General features: G+C 48.8%; 1 protein-coding gene across 7 annotated transcripts in view; it reads left to right on the forward strand.

Moving 5' to 3' along the window:
* The window catches only part of DAPK1 (death associated protein kinase 1), a 210,960-nt gene that overhangs the window by 162,633 nt on the left and 31,780 nt on the right, over positions 1 to 16,547 (forward strand). For all 7 annotated transcript variants that reach the window (XM_074017761.1, XM_074017760.1, XM_074017763.1 and 4 more), the window contains one exon: positions 7,039 to 7,116. In XM_074017761.1, coding sequence (XP_073873862.1) covers positions 7,039 to 7,116 — 78 coding nt within the window. The remainder of the gene's footprint in view (positions 1 to 7,038; positions 7,117 to 16,547) is intronic.

Consider the following 16,547-nt stretch of genomic DNA (forward strand, 5'->3'; position numbering starts at 1 on the left):
CTCATTGTGGTTTTAACTTGCATGTCTCTGATGATTGGTGATGTTGAACATGCTTTTCATGTTTGTTAGCCATTTGTCTTCTTTTGGAAAATGTCTCTTCATGTCCTTAACCCACTTTTAAATGGGATTATTTGGTGGTTTTCGTTGTTGTTGTTAAGTTGTTTTAGTTCCTGGTACATTCTGGATACTAGTTCCTTGTTGAATGTAGAGTTTGCAGTATTTTCTCTCATTCTGCAAAGTTGTCTGTTCACTCTGTTGATTATCTCCTTTGCCGTGCAGAAGCTTTTAGTTTAAGTCCTGTTCGTCTATTTTTAGTTTTGTTCCCTATGCTTTTGAAGTCTTAGTCATGAATTATTTGCCTAGACCCATGTTTAGAAAAGTTTTCCCTGAGTTTTCCTCCAGTATTTTTATAATTTAAGATCTTCCATTTAAGTCTTTAATCTATCTTGAGTTGACTTCTGCAAATGGTGAGAGAGAAGGATACAGTTTCATTTTTCTGCAAATAGATACCCAATTTTCCCAGCACTCCTTATTGAAAAGGGTGTCCTTTTTCCAGTGTATGTTCTTATCAATTTGTCAGAGAGCAATTGACTGTAAGCATGTGGCTTTATTTCTGGGTTCCCTATTCCTTTCTGTTCCATTTTCTGTTTTTAAGTGGGTACCATGCTGTTTTGGTTACTGTAGCCATCTAGTGTAATTTGAAATTAGGCAGTATGATGTCTCCAGCTTTGCTCTTTTTGCTTAGGATTGCTTTGGCTATTTAGGCCCTTTTGTGGTTTCATATGAACTTTAGAGCTGTTTTTTCTAATTCTGTGAAAAATGAGGTGGGTATTTTGATGGGGATTGCATTGAATCTATAGATTGTTTGGGGCAGTATGGTCATTTTAACAATATTAATTCTTCTCATCTACAGTTTGTTTCGTTAGTGTGTTTTAGTTTGCCTCGTAGAGATCTTTCACCTCCTTGGTTAACTATATTCCTGGAATTTTTTTTTTTTTTTTTTTTTGGTACCTGGGAGATGGGATTGCCTTCCCGATTTGGGGCTAGATCGTCATTGGTATGTAGAAACTCTACTGATTTCTGTATGTTAATTTTGTATTCTGAAATTTTACTGAATTAATTTGTTAACCCTAAGAATTTTTTGGTGACGTCTTCAGGGTTTTCTAGATATAAAATCATATCATCAGCGAACAGGGATAACTTGACTTCCTCTTTTCCAGTTTGGATGCCTCTATTTCTGTTGCCTAATTGATCTGGCGAGGGCTTCCAGTATTCTTAAATTATTGAGATCTTTCACATTCTTTGGTTTATACAAAGCTTTCCTTCTGTGCACTCACAGTGTGTCCTTACTCCCCAGGTTTCAGGCTGAGTCAAGGCCTGGGGAGGGGCCTCTGGTCTTCCTGGAAGGCCCAGCACCCACGCCTTCCTCCCACCCTCCAGAAGCAGTTCCATCTACCTCTCCTTCAGAACCACCAGCGCCCCCTGCTGCCACCTTCCCACTCCACTGAGTCCTCAGCCAGGGTGACCTGAACGAGGCTGCACATCCTGTCCCCTCTTTGTCCTTGCCTCCCTCACTCCTGCACCCTCCACTGTCTTGTCTTCCACTTCACACAGCCCTCAACAGAGTCCGCACTGACCTCTTGACAGCTTTCCTTCTAAACTTTCTTACTATAAAATAAAACATAAATAGAAAAAAGCACATAAACCAATATAAAGCTTAGTGGGTTTCTATAAGACAAACACCCTTGAATTCCACGCAGGTCAAGAAATAAAACTTTCCCAGCCACCCCGAAGCCCCCATGAGCCTGGCCCAGCTGTTGCCCCGGCCCCTGTGATCCCTCCCTGACTCAAAGCCAGCTCTTCCTTTTGCGTCCTTGTCATCTTTCCACCCAAGTCCCAGCTGCTGCCCTGAGCCTCTTTCACTGGATATCCCCAGGACTGGGCGCCCTTGGTGCTCCCTGACACTCTCCTGCCTGGGATGAGAAAGTCCCCACATCCTGCTTCTCCCCAGGCCTCTGCTTCCTGCTAGTCCACCCTGCAGTCCAGCCTCTCCCTTTCCATCCCCCCAGTCCTCTCTGGCCCCCAGACTTGCAGCTGCCCAACACTGAGTCCCATGCTCAGGTCTCTGGTCCTTGCTTGCCCCTGAGTGCCAGCCTCACACAGCACCTTCAGCAGCCCCTGGCCTCCCCACACCAGGGCCCCTCCCTCCAGTTCTGTGCTTCCTCTTCCCCAGTGTTCAGCCTCTGCAAAGGGCTTCAGCACGTGTCTGTCACGCTGCCCAGGATCACAGAAACCCTCCTTATTCTCTCCTCACCTGTTTGCATCTAACCCGCAGCCTACTAAGTCTCCTCCCAATTCTCCATGACCACGAAGCACCCGCCCATCCAGCTCCCACCTGGTTAAGGGCATCACCCTTAACCTTAGTCTCCTCCCGACCAGTGGGACTCTTAGCCCGGCCCTGCACAGTAGCCTCCCGCCCCTTGGGACCAGTCCATCCCAGCCCTACCTTTATCTTTCTAGAAATGCCAGCCACTTGGTGGTCTCCACTTTCACCTCCATCTGGGGCTCCTGTGCCTTCAGGATGTGACCTCCGCAGCCTCTGCCCAGCCTCCCCTGCCCCCTGCACCCCTTCAGCTGTGGCCAGGTCCTGGGAAGCCCCTGCCAGCTCCCCCATCATGGAGTTGGCACCTGTTAATCTTTCACCCTGGAGTTCCCCATTGCCCCCTTCACCCCCTGCGCATAGTATGCCCACAGCGTCAGCACACACAGGCGCGCATCTGTCTGCCCACTTCTGCCCTGAGGCTACCTGATGCCCTCTGCCTTCAGAGTCAGAGAGACTTGGAATGCCTGCTACGGGCATGCGGGCACACAGCCCATAACATTCGGGGAGGACTCCGTGGCACCCACTCCTCCTCATCCATCAACATTCGCCTTCAGCCCGGGAAACCTCCTGTGTCCCAGCCTCTCCCGCATGTGTGATTCGCCCCTGTGGGCTGCTGGTCTCTTTGCCTTCCTTGCTCTATTCGAAGTGTATCCTGACTTCTCCTAGGAGGAATGAGCCCTTGGGCAGGGGTCACAGGGAATTCATTGCTGCCTCCTAAGTGGGCTCCCTGCTTCCACCCTTACCTGTCCACAGCCGGGTCCCCAGACAGCCGCCTGGTCAGACATAAGTCAGATCTTGTCCTCCTTGCTCAGATGCTCTAGCAGCTTCTCATGGGGATCAGAGCCCTTCAAATGGGGGCTTCCCCAAGGATCTGCCCCTGACATTGCCTCCCTGACCCCCATCTCCTGTTCTGCCTCCGCCCCTCTCCCTCCGCATCAGCCCCATGAGCTTCCTTGAGGTTCTTCAAACGTGCTGGCCATCCACCGCCCCAGGCCATCCACCGCCCCAGGCCATCCACCGCCCCAGGCCACCCACCGCCCCAGGCCTTTGCACTTGCTATTCTTGGGCCTGAGCAGCTCTTACCCAGGTATCCATGTGATTTGCTCTCTCACCTTCTGCAGCTTTTGACTCGAGCTTCACCTTCTCAGGGAGGACTTTCTGGACCACCCTAGTTTAAATCCTATCCCTCCCCCACCCCCAGGATAGCCCCTCCTCTCCCCTGCCCCATTTTTCTTCATAGCACCTATCACCACCTGACCCACTGTATTTTACTCACCTATTTGTTTCTTGTCGGCCCTCCCCACTAGATTCTGGATCCCATGAAGACAGGGACTTTGCTGGTTTTATTCACTGCTGTTTCCATAGGCCTGTGCATAATAGGCACTCAGTAAATACCTGCTAGATGAAAGTACGAAGGAAGGAAGGAAAAAATGAATGACACCATAGTCCAAGCAGGACATGGAGTGTTTGTTGGCCGAGTACTAAGTAGATGAACCCTTATAATTCTGTAGGGTAACAAAAAAATCCACATTTTCCCCGACACTATCTAAAGATGTTTAAATGACTGTGCACATTCTTTTAGATCATCTTTTCACTGGGGGTTACACAAATAGGTTTCCCTGTCAGTGCTTGCCCCAGTTGAAACCCCATCTGTTCTGTTGCAAAGCATATTACTCGTGTCACTAGAAGTCCTGACCGTGAGCACTTCCCCAGACAGCAATAAGCAGCGTGTCTGAGACGGGCAGGCTCCTAAAACTGGCTGGCCTGTGGGGCTCTGGCTTCTTGAATACAATAAGTGAAGTGGCCTTTCACCTTTCCATGGATTTCTTTCTGTGTCATGTGACCAACTTGGGAATCACTGCCCACAGTCTAGAATGTAGTGTGGGAGGCTGCTGGTGCACAAGAGACACCGTGATTTCTGGACCCAACTCACTCTTCTGCAGCCACTTGGTCCCCAAGGCTCACGTTGAGATGATGGACAGCTGAGTGCTGAGACACTTGGCCATCTTTCTATATATTTTCAGTGCATGCACTTCATTGAGCCCATGAGTCCTCTTGGTAAGGAGGAGGGCAGCAAATGTTAGTGTTGCTTTTGCAGCCTCCATCGGGGTATCCAGTAGAGCCAAGACCAAAACGCAGAGATCTGACTTCTGCCCCTTTCCCTCTCAGACAGAAGGCCAGGTAGTTAGGGCAAGTCTCAGCTCTTCTACCAATAATTTCTGACACTGCTTGCTTCTTCCGTGCCTAGCACTGTGCTGGTTCTTTGCATTTGGTTTTCTCTCACCTGCTCAAGAACCTGTGCAAGGAGGGTACCATTTTCCATTGTGCAGATGAGGAAACCCAGGCCTGGGAAGGCCGAGTGACCAACCACATAGCTGGTGAGGGATGGGTTCAGGACTTCAAACTGGGTCTTCTCCCAACTTCAAACTGTCTCCTGCACTGCCAGGCATTTCTGTTGAAAGTCTGAATAGTGTCCTTTAGAGCAACATGTTTTGCAAGCTGGAAAGTGCAGCGCAAATGTGAGGAAACATTTTTATTTATTTTTATTTAGTTTTTGAGATGGAGTCTCGCTGTGTCGCCCAGGCTCGAGTGCAGTGGCACGATCTCGGCTCACTGCAACCTCTGCCTCCCAGGGTTCAAGAGATTCTCATGTCTCAGCCTCCTGAGTATCTGGAATTACAGACACCTGCCACCAAACGTGGCTAATTTTTGTATTTTTAGTAGAGAGGGGGTTTCACCATGTTGGGCAGGTTGGTCTCAAACTCCTGATCTTGGGTGATGCACCCACCTCAGCCTCCCAAAGTGCTGGCATTACAGGCATGAGCCACCATGCCTGGCCATGAGGAAGTATTGTTGATGGTGGTTCTCTTGATTTTGAAGAGGTTGAACAGTGGAGAGTTCAGCCTGTCGGTGAAAGGCCTCTGACTGTGTTTTGTGTACATCTGAGTTCTACAAGAGGAACATCCTATTCAGATGTGTCGGGGGCAGGAAACTTCAGTCAAGGCTCGGATTTCTTCTAACTAGGGCAGTGGTTCCCAAACCTTGCTGCATAATAGAATTACCTGGGAGCCCAGGATGTACCCCATACTGATGACAGCAGTGTCTGTGTGGGAGCCGGGCAACAGGATATTTTCAAGTTTTACAGGTGATTCCAGAGTGTAATGGAGAACCCCTTCCCTTTATGGACTTTTCTTGTGTCTGTAAAGAAACTAGAGTATTTGGCATGGATCCCTGGTTGGAGATGCAGTGTCTGTTAAGGCACCTATTTCACCCCCAAAGCAAGCTTGAAGCCCTAGCCTGCCCACTGGGGGATATTTCAGGAATTTAAAAGAACAGAAAGAGATGGGCAGTTCTGACTGCACAGCAAGCCTCCTCCGGAGCAGCCACCTGGGCTTCGACTGGCAGCCTAAGATAGTGGTTCTCAGCAGGGCAGTTTTGACCCCCGACCCCCAACAATTGTCAATACCTATTTGGTTGTCACAACTGGGAGTTGGGTGCTACTGCCACCTAGTGTGTAGAAACCGGAGGTGCTACTAAAATTCCTAAGAGGCACAAGACAGGCCCAGCAACAGAGAATTGCCTGGTGCAAAATGTCAGTGTTGGCAAGATTGAACAACACTATCGAATGGGACCCCAGGCATGACTCCAGGAGTGACTTGGGTTGAGGAATTCAGAGGTTGCTGTTATGTAGATTTTGGATATCCCTAAGCTTCTACAGGGATGCAACTTTGTTATTGATACACATTGATAGATAAACCAAATCCTTACTTTTTTATTTTAAAAAAAAAAAATCGTTTTTATTTTTTTACATTGCTTTTCATCTTTTCTACTTTTGCATTTTTAGTGATCTCTAAAACTGCAACAGAATAGCCCCTACATGTCCCGTTTCTCCCCGGTGGCAGGGGAACAGTGACAGCTTCTGCCTCCCAGGGGTGACTTCGGGGACTGAGGCTTGCAGAGCACTGAGAGCTGGGTCGGGCCTGTATCATGAGGTGGTGTTCAATAAATACTTGCTGTCATCGTGTATGTTCATGGTGTAGATACAGAAACAAATTTATTCAGTGTGAAACTGCAGCCTATGAAAAGTCTGTAAGTGAAAAGCAAGCATAAAAGTACTCTGGACTCTTACTTCCTTGTTTTCTGTTCACCAAAAAAACTTTCAATCAAAATTGCCTGTCAAACTAAGTATTTCCTTTGAAATGCACAGTAATTACCAGGAGCCGGTATCATGCAAGGACTGGGTTTATCCCTGTAAGGATTGTAACACAGTAGCTTGCACTAACTAGAATTTGGCACCCAATGAGAATCTTTACTGTCTGCGCGATGGGAGATTGGAGAGAGGGGTTCAGGACAGCGAGGAACCATTCAGCTGAGGAGGCAGTTGAGTTGTGATTAAACCTGTGGACATGAAAGGTGTCGCTATTGGGCAGGAAGACACCAGCATGTGTTTTGTTCCTGCTTCTTATCTTCCTGTGCTATACAATCAAGTGAAATAAGGATTGCACAGCCAGAGAAACACACCAGGACATTGTCCACCTGGCTTGCTTCTCACACCTGCTATGCTTGTTTCTGCCTCAGACCCACAGAATTGGGGTATGGAACACACACAGCTCTCCTTTTCAGAGAAAAGAAACTAACGCATTTTTCTCCAACAGGATGGAAAGACGGCAGAAGATCTTGCTAGATCGGAACAGCATGAGCACGTAGCCGGTCTCCTTGCAAGACTTCGAAAGGTGAGAAATTCTGTTCATGGGTCTGAAGTTCTCTACCCGTGTTTATGTGAAAAAGTCTCAGTCTTTTTCCTTATTTGAGAATGAACAAAATGAGGCTCTAGACAGCCAGGTTTTAGGAACAGTGGTGTCTGTCCTGTGGTTTGCATGTCAGTCGGTATAAATGCATCAGCTCCCTATCTGTTTTCTTCTCTATTTGGACTTGGAAATCATTTAGCCTGTTTGCAGTTGCTCTGCCTGGTTTTCCTCCTCCCACCCTCTCTGTAATAAACCACTCCCACAAAGTAGCGGGGCATGAGGACGCTGACTCTGCCTCTTTCCTTCTTATGTTTGAGCTCCGAGATAGCTGTTAAGCTCCTGTTTATCAAACATTGTTGCTCTAAGGCTTAAAGAAACATGACAAGAATAAGTAAAGGCAGGTGGTGTACCTTTTCCAGCCTACAGCATAACAGTTGTGTCAGGAGACTTCACAATAGCCATATCCTTGAATCTAGGAACTCTATTTTATGCTTAAAGATGTTTGCCGCAGTATTATTTATAATACAGTAATAAAAATTGGGAACATCAGATAACCCACAGTAATGTCTAGTAAAGGGTCCTATAGTCATAGAATAGAATGGCTTTGGCCTTTTAAATATTTTTAAGGAGTTTTACTAATAGGAGTTAGAGGGGTGTGGGCTTCAAAGGAGAAGACAGATTGTGTATACGTAATAATCTCTACTATGTTAAAATGCATAGAAAGAAAATGATAGAAGTGATGTTTTTCGATTTTGCTATTATACTCAACATTTTCTTCTTTAAATATTATTGAAAATTTTTAAAATTACTCTTTTTTAAAAAATGTATAGCAATAGTAATCTTTTTTTTTTTTTTTTTGAGACAGAGTCTCGCTCTGTTGCCCAGGCTGGAGTGCAGTGGCCGGATCTCAGCTCACTGCAAGCTCCGCCTCCCGGGTTCACGCCATTCTCCTGCCTCAGCCTCCTGAGTAGCTGGGACTACAGGCGCCCGCCACAGCGCCTGGCTAATTTTTTGTATTTTTTAGTAGAGACGGGGTTTCACTGTGGTCTCGATCTCCTGACCTTGTGATCCGCCCACCTCGGCCTCCCAAAGTGCTGGGATTACAGGCGTGAGCCACCGTGCCTGGCTGGTAATCATTTTTTTAAAAACGCAAACTAGGAATAAAATGATAATTCAGTTGGTTTAAGTGCTTGCTGAGAAGATAATGTCCAAAATATGCTCCAGAGATCCCACAAAGTTCTTGTCGTATAGACTGAGAAGTGCCTGGGGGAGAAGTGGTGAGGTCATAACCTTCACAGCCCCTGAAGTTTGAGTTTTCATACTTGTCCTGTGGTCTTGCCAGGGGCAGGCAGGCCACAGATTGGGATAATTTCTTTCCTTATGCAGAATATAGACTTGGAGAGACACACTTCATATATGCATATTAAAACCCCTTGGAGTTGACCTGGCAAGGGTAAAATCATGGGTGACTGATTTTCACACCCTTCTGCTTTGGATTCTGAGAACTGGCCTCAGAGGCACTGAGCAGATGTTGATAAACTCTGAGAGCTGCGATTCAGTCTCCCCTTTGTCCTGGAAAGTGCAGAATGAGATCAGTCAGGTAAAATTTCCCTAGCCTTACTCACCTGTTCTTACCAGAAATTCATAAATTACAATGATGGCCTTAGTGATTTCTTACTCTGTACCATTATGGACTGTGTCCTTATGCCTGCAAATTTGGACTAGAAACTCAAGGGAAACCTTTTTGTTTACAGGCAAAACAAGCAGGGGCAGGGGCAAGGGAGAGCCCGTGAGTGGTTAGTATTCAAGAATGAGCCTTTCTATAGAGTTTCCTGAGTTTAAAATTCGCTATCTTTGAAGCAGAGGACCAGCCACACCAAACACAACGCAAGCCCCGATGTGCAGCCTCTGGCTTTTGCCAGATTGCACAGCAGGGGGCCCTGCATTGGGCACAGAATCTCACGCCTACAGGCTGGTGTGCATCCGTTACCCAGGCAGCATCCATTGATAGTGAAAGGAGACGAGAAGTCTGGTTTTTGCACAGGCTAAAAGAGCACAGTTTTTTTTCCTGTTAGTTATCAGGTCTCTGTTATGGTCCACTAGTAGGAAGAAACACTATAAGGAAGGGCGAAAGGCTTCTTCAACAGGCCTGACAACTTTACTGAGTGCAGAAGCCTGCTAGGTCAGATGTGCTCAGGTTTCCACCCGGAGAGGCTGCACACCCAGCTGTAGCACCTCGCACCTGGCTTGCGTCCCTGAGTCCCCATGCCGTGCCCTCCCAGGTGTGTGAGGCCCTGGCTCGGCTCACACAGCACCAGCACTTCCACCACTACCGCCCTCTGGAAAGCTGCTCACCACATTCGCTCTCAGCTTCGAGTGCTATTGACCATCTAAGGAACTGTATCACAGAGCAGGGGCCGGGGGACCTGCAGTCAGCTCATTGTGAGGCAGACATTCAGTTGCAGCACGGTGACCTGCAACACCCCATCGGGTCACTCAGGACACCCGCCTCATGCAGAGGGAGGAGGCATCTCGTGGGGCTGGCTGTGTTCTGCTGCCCATGGCCCCTTAGCAATGGTTCGTTCTTTGACTTAAAAGTAGATTACTGTGCGAGATGCGAACCCACATGTGCCCTTCCAGAACGAGTCTGAAAACAGTGCTCAGAAAAAGGACGGAGGGAGAGCAGTGTTGCACGAGCTGGGGATGGTCGGACAGGTGGGTGGGAGGTCCTTCTCCCGTCCTCTGTCCCTGTTCTCTGCAGTCCACTTAGATGACTGACATAGTGAGGAGGAGAGATGCAAAGCACCGGGCTGCGGAGCTTCCTCCAAATCCTAAGCGAAAGGGGCTTGTTCCCATTTAGAATTCTGAATTTCTGGGGGCGGGCTCTCGCCCTGTCTCAGTTTGGGATTTTCTTTTCTTCCATCCATTAGTTCCTTTGCTTTTGGTGCCTAGATTTTTAAAAGAGATGGGAAGTGGACTATTACAGCTATAAAATACAAAATACAAAAATATAAACTATATCATGTTTTATAAAATATATTTTATAAAATACAAAAAACTATAAAATGCAAAATATTATTTTTGTATTTTAGTAAAATATTATTTTGTATTTTACCATTATCCTGTGGTCTTTTTTCTCTAAAGGAGAGGTCAAGGAAAAGAATAGTCACTTTTTTTTTTCTTTCTTTCTTTTTTTTTTTTGAGATGAGGTCTTGCTCTGTGGCTCAGGCTGGAGTGCAGTGGCGCAATCAGGGCTCACTGTGGCTTCAAACTCCTGGGTTCCAGTGATCCTCTTGCCTCAGCCTCCCAAGTAGCTAGGACTACAGGCACATGTCTCCACACCCACCTGGCTCATTTTTAACATTTATATTAGCAACAATGTCTCAATACATTGCCCATGCTCTCTCTAACTCCTGGCTTTTAGTGATCCTCCTACTTCGGCCTCCTAAAACAGTGGGATTACAGGCGTGAGCCACTGCACCTGGCTAGCATAGTCATCTTAAAGCCCTAGTTAAAGGACAACATCCCCCTTAGCACCCAGAATCCAGTGAAAAGTCCCCCCTTATCTTTATGTTGAAACAAAATACAGAGTAGTGCCTGAGAGCACAGACTGGAGGTCAGATGGCCTGGGATCCAACTCCACTTCCACCACGTTCTAGCTGGGTGAGCTAGCAAGTTGCTCAACAGCTCTGTGCCTCAGTGTCCCTGCTTGTCAAGTGGTTGAGTCTGCTGCTGCCTCCCATGACCGTGATAAGGGTTGGATGGGTCGATGTAGATGATGTCCCTCGCACAGTGCCTACACACAGTAAGCACCACGTGTTTCCTGCTATTGTTGGAATCCTGCAGAGCACTCTGGAACAGCTGTGAGGTGCAGCAGTGGCCCCTGTGGCTGGGCACCCTGAGTGTCATTTGTGATGACAGCCACCACTGAGTCCTCAGTGTGTGTGGTGGGCACTGTGATTTCAGAACATGCCCAAGGTTTACAGAGGGGAACGTTGCTGCAGGAAACCTGGTTTCAAAGAGGTGACAACATGCTAATCAGTGCAGACCTGAGGTCCCGACCTCACCTGGAAGTACCTGCTATCTGCTTTTAATCAGTGGGCTCGGGGGCTCCAGGGCAGATTCCTGGCCAGGTGGGATGCATCCTTTCCACACTGGCTACTGTACCTGTGCTGAGCCTCCCTGCTTTGTAGTGCGCAGGGATCGCCTTCCTGTGAGGAGGCCCAGGGTTCTGATTCCCTCAGAATCTTCTAGATGCTGTGTTCAAGGAGCCCCTGGAACTTGTTTGTCTTCATCATCCCTCAGTGGGCTCTTAACGTTAGCTCCTCATTAGCCAGAACAGGAGGAGTTGTGTGCCAAGCATTGCTAATCATGGTCTTTCTTCCTTGTGTATGAATATGAATCCCCATGCAAGTAACTGCTTGGCACCTGGACACACCTGGTACTGGAATTTGGTTATTGGAAATGATTGAGCTGTCGCAGCGGCTTCCTTGGAGAATGCATTGCTGAGGATTGTGGTGGGAGCCCAGGAGCAGGCAGTGCCTGCCGAGGACACCAGGAAGGGGACTGAGCTGCAGTTCTAACTCAGGTCACCTGGAGGAGGAGACAATGGGGTACAAGATAGGGGAGGGGAAGGGAAGAAGAAGTCATTCACCCTGCAGAGCGTCTTAGGACCATTTTCCTTTCCATGTCATTTCTCCTCGATATTCCCCAGTGTTTCTCACTGGGTGCTGTTGGCAGCTTGGGTGACTGGGAGGTCCTGTCCTTGCAGGATGTTTCTTGTCCCTGGCCTCCAAGCATCTAACACGCTAGCGTTCCCTACAGCGGTATTATGAAAACCAAAAGAATGCCTCCACACATTCTCCCTCAACCCCTACGGTGCTACCACACTCTGCAAGAACCACTGCGGGTTGATCCAAAGCGCAGTCCTGGGGAGAGGTCTGTATCTGGGACAGCTGAGGATGGTGGCCCTACATTGCCTGCCATTTTATTTGGTTTCCAAACGGGCCAGTTGAGCAAAAGAAATACTTTCTATCTGTGCTCTCAGCTCTCATCAGTTGACATTGCCTAGGAATATGTCTTTAAACTATATTTGCTAGGGAAGCAATGGGATTTGGCATCTGGAAATAGAACCAAAATCATCCTGTTCTCCCACAGCAGTGGAAGATGTGCAGGGGAGAGGGACTGGCTGTTTTCATCACTGGACAGTTCAGGGGGCAGGAGCACGGAAGGTGGCTGAGGCCAAGGCCAAAGCTCTTGGGGAAGAAGGAACCGGGGGCAGGGCTGAGCTGCATGGGATCGATTCTGACCCACTTCCACATTAAGTGAACCAGGGCAGTGGTGTGCAGGAGCCTCTGGTGCTGGCCCTGAGAGCCAAGCATGTCTTTCCAACCTGGTGACATCACACGGGGGTCTTGAAATCAGCCAGGGTGGGAGCATTTGCACCACAGGAATCAGAAATGCTAGAGATGACATCTGCTTCTCCCTACCAAAGGTTGCTGATAGGTTCATCATTGTTTTGGGGGTCCCTGAGAGCCCCGCCTGGCTGTAGGTACCACCTTACGACAGAAGGAAGTTGTACCTTCTACTTCCTTGTGCTGAGTCAGTAACAAAGCCCCATGCAGCTGTCCAAACCTGCCTGAGGACTGTGTTGTTGCTCAGCCAAACCCAGTTCTCCTTCTAGAAGAAAGGAGGGACCCCTTCTATGGGAGAAGGATTGATCTAGATGTTATATCAGCATCCATGTTTACTATAATCGCTGCAAGTCCCATTCTTACCTGATTTTAAAATAAGAATTTCAAGGGGGTTGAGGAGTTGGCTTGTTTTTATTTTGTTTGGTCATCCTTCTAATCAGATTTTCCATAAACCTGAAATTAAAAGTAGGCTGGGTGCAGTGGCTCACGCCTGTAATCCCAGCACTTTGGGAGGCTGAGGTGGGCAGGTCACCTGAGGTCAGTAGTTCAAGACCAGCCTGGCTAACATGGTGAAAACCCGTCTCTACAAAAAAATTAAAATTAAAATACAAAAAAAAAAAAAATTAGCCAGGGATCATGCTGCGTGCCTGTAGCCCCAGCTACTCAGGAGGCTGAGGCAGTAGAATCGCTTGAACCCAGGAGGTGGAGGTTGTAGTGAGCTGAGATCATGCCACTGCATTCCAGCCTGGGTGACAGAGTAAGACTGTGTCTCAAAAAAAAAAAAAAAAAAAGTAGTTTGCTTTTCCTAAACCTAAGACCCAACAGTGAAGAAAGGTGGCCAGGAATATTTTGAAAAATGAAATCAGTTTGGGAGTTGCCCAGATGGAAAAATTCACCACCTGTAAACTGCATTTGCGTAATTAAGAGTTGCTGCACCATCCGTGCCGTCTCCCTGCACCCTGCCACGTGGGCGGGGCCACATGGCCTCTCAGTGCTCTTATCTGGCCTTCCCAGACAGTGAATGGTCTTCCCCATCAGCTTGCTAATGTTTAGTCCTCTTGTCTGATGAGAAAGTGAAAGCCAAGCTGCTAGGGAGAAAACAGTACTGGAAGAAAGAAAAGTAGAAATTAGGAGATTCACCAGGGCTTCAAAGAGCAATGCAGTTACCAAATAACATTCATTCACTCATGCACTGAAAAGGTATTTCCAGCGTCTACTGTAAGAGCTGTTCTGGGCACGGCAGAGACCACAGTGAACAAAATCAGCAGAACCCAGCCAGGAAACTGATAAGAGATATGTGTAAGGTCAAGGGGTGACAAACAATGGCCTACAACCCACCGCCTACTTCTGTAAATAAAGTTTTATTGAGACACAGCCACACACTCTTGTCTGTGGCTGGTGTTCATACATGGCAGAGTTGAGTTGCCACAGAGATCATCCGGCCCTCTACAGAAAGGGTTGCTGCCTCCTGGGGTAGGTGCGGTGCAGGGAACTGAAACAGGATGAAGTGAGATGAGAGGATGGTGGAGTCTGCTTTCACCTGGCTGATGAGGACCTCTCTGATGTGACACTGAAACCAAGACCTGAAAGCCAAGAAGAAGGAAGCAGCCCAAGGAAGGGCTGGAGGAAGGCAGAGGAATAGGGAGTGCAAAGGGCTGGGCAGTGAAGGGTTGGAGGAGCTCAAGCATAAAACAACAAAGGAGGGTAACTGGGCTAGGGCCAGAGCATGTGCCTGGGGGTGCAGGCAGAGAACAATGCCCAACATGACCGGGAGGTGGCACAGCTTTATAGATGTCACCCAGGGGGTGAGGAGATTGGGTTTGGGCCAAGTGCAGGCAGGTGTGAGATCTGCCTTAGGTTTAGGAATTCCCCCGGCTGCTCAGACTGGAGCCTCAGGGTCAGGACGGGGAGCAGAGGGACCTGATAGGAGGCGATCTTGGCAGCCAGGGGAGATGTGTGGGGCTTGGACTGGGGCTGTCCAGGCTCTGTTACTTAGTGAGCCTTGGGCAAGAATACCAGGGAGGCTCCTACTCCTGTGTAAATATTTAAAGGATGTGATTAGAGCTAATACAGGTAAATATACTCTATCCTACACACACGCGCGCACACACACACACACACACACACACCCTTATGACCACCGGGAAGGTTCTGAGTCAGAATTCTGCACTCCTTGGAGTTCGGTTCTGCCTCCTCCTCTCCCCTGCCTGGTCTTGCCCACACCGTGGATGCCCCGGGGTCTCCTGAGTACCCTCCAGCCACACCCACAGACCTAAGGGGCACACACTGGAGAGCACTTCAAGCCATGAGCCAAAAATGTCGGTGGCACCACAGTCCCCTCTCCTCTCCCCCGGAGGTGTTGGCTGCACATGGCTCCCGCCTGGCCCAGCCAGGGAGGGCCCACCAAGCCCGGCCTTTGTGCCAGCCGGGTCTCAGGGCTGTCTTGTAAGTTGTGTTAGACACACACTGTGGAAGGACTACTGAACCCCCCCTCCAAATAAATCAGTCTGCCTACCACCTTCTAGACCTGACCTGGAGCCTCCTCTGGGTTGGAGACAGATCACTGGGTGGATGAAAGCTGCTTTCCCAGGGAGAGGCCTCTGGGCCCCAACCCGTCCCTACCCGCCATCTGGTAGTGAAATGTGAAAACATGCCTCCACCAATGCGGGAGAGATTTCAGAAACTTTTTTCCAGGATGACTGCATTAAATTCGGATGTGCTTAGATTCTCCAAGGTTCTTAGTGAGGATGAGAGGTCATCTTCCAGGATCAGCTGAGATTTCCTTATAAAGGGAAATACCTGGGGATATTTTGCTTCTCTTGGCCTTTCAAGATGATGGTGAATTCTATAAGTCTGGATCAGTGCCGTTTCCCAAAGACTTACTGAAGGGTGAGTGGGCCCATCTCAGCCAAGGCTGACAGCTCCTGGTGGAGGGGAGGGGGGTGCACCAAGGACAGGTGAATCCTTCCACAGAAATATTTTACTCCAAAGGATGCCCTATTCAGGAGGTGCCTTCTGAGTGGGATGCACTGTGAGAGGCCTTCCTTGGATGGTCCTCAGTGCTGTGGGGTTCACCTTCAGTGTGCATATCCCTGTCTATTCCTGTCTCCTCTGCTTCTGAGGAACCTGCCACCTCACTTTCAGTGTCCAGCAGTGGGAGGAAGACCTGGTGGCGAGTTCTGGCTTTACTCTGTCACCTTGGGCAAGTGCCTTGGCCTCTCTGAGCCTCGATTTCCTCATCTGAAAGGGAGGAAGATGGTATTAACCACAAAGGTTCCTTGGAGGTTTTCTTTTTTTTTTTTTTTGAGACGGAGTCTCGCTCCGTCGCCCAGGCTGGAGTGCAGTGGCCGGATCTCAGCTCACTGCAAGCTCCGCCTCCAGGGTTTACGCCATTCTCCTGCCTCAGCCTCCCGAGTAGCTGGGACTACAGGCGCCCACCACCTCGCCCGGCTAGTTTTTTGTATTTTTAGTAGAGACAGGGTTTCACTGTGTTAGCCAGGATGGTCTCGATCTCCTGACCTCGTGATCCGCCCGTCTCGGCCTCCCAAAGTGCTGGGATTACAGGCTTGAGCCACCGCGCCCAGCTGGAGGTTTTCATAGGGAATGTGAGTGAAGGCATAGCATGAGCTGGAAGGCACCATGCATGTGGAAGTTACTGCTGCAGACAGGAAACACATCTGTCTCAACTCCTCCTGCTGCCTCCTCCCTCCTTCTCCATTTATTGGGCTGGCCCATGAAACAGGCAAACAGATAGCCAGGAGCTTCTGCCCCAGCATTGCCCTGCGTGGAATTTGAAGGAGTGAGCTGGACTGTCAGTACGGGGAAGTCACAGGCATAGCTTGGCCTCATACGCAGGAGCAAGTCAGCCTGCAGGTTCAGTCGCTTCTAGAAGCCTCTCACAGGGGCAGCGGTGTCTGTAGTTGACCATGGTTTGAGTCTGCTGAGAGTGGAAGGGCCTGTGGGACTCGTGGAGAAGGAATGAGCTTGCCCCGTTCCTGCAGA

Source organism: Macaca fascicularis, chromosome 15, assembly GCF_037993035.2.
Source record: "Macaca fascicularis isolate 582-1 chromosome 15, T2T-MFA8v1.1".
NCBI lineage: Eukaryota > Metazoa > Chordata > Mammalia > Primates > Cercopithecidae > Macaca > Macaca fascicularis.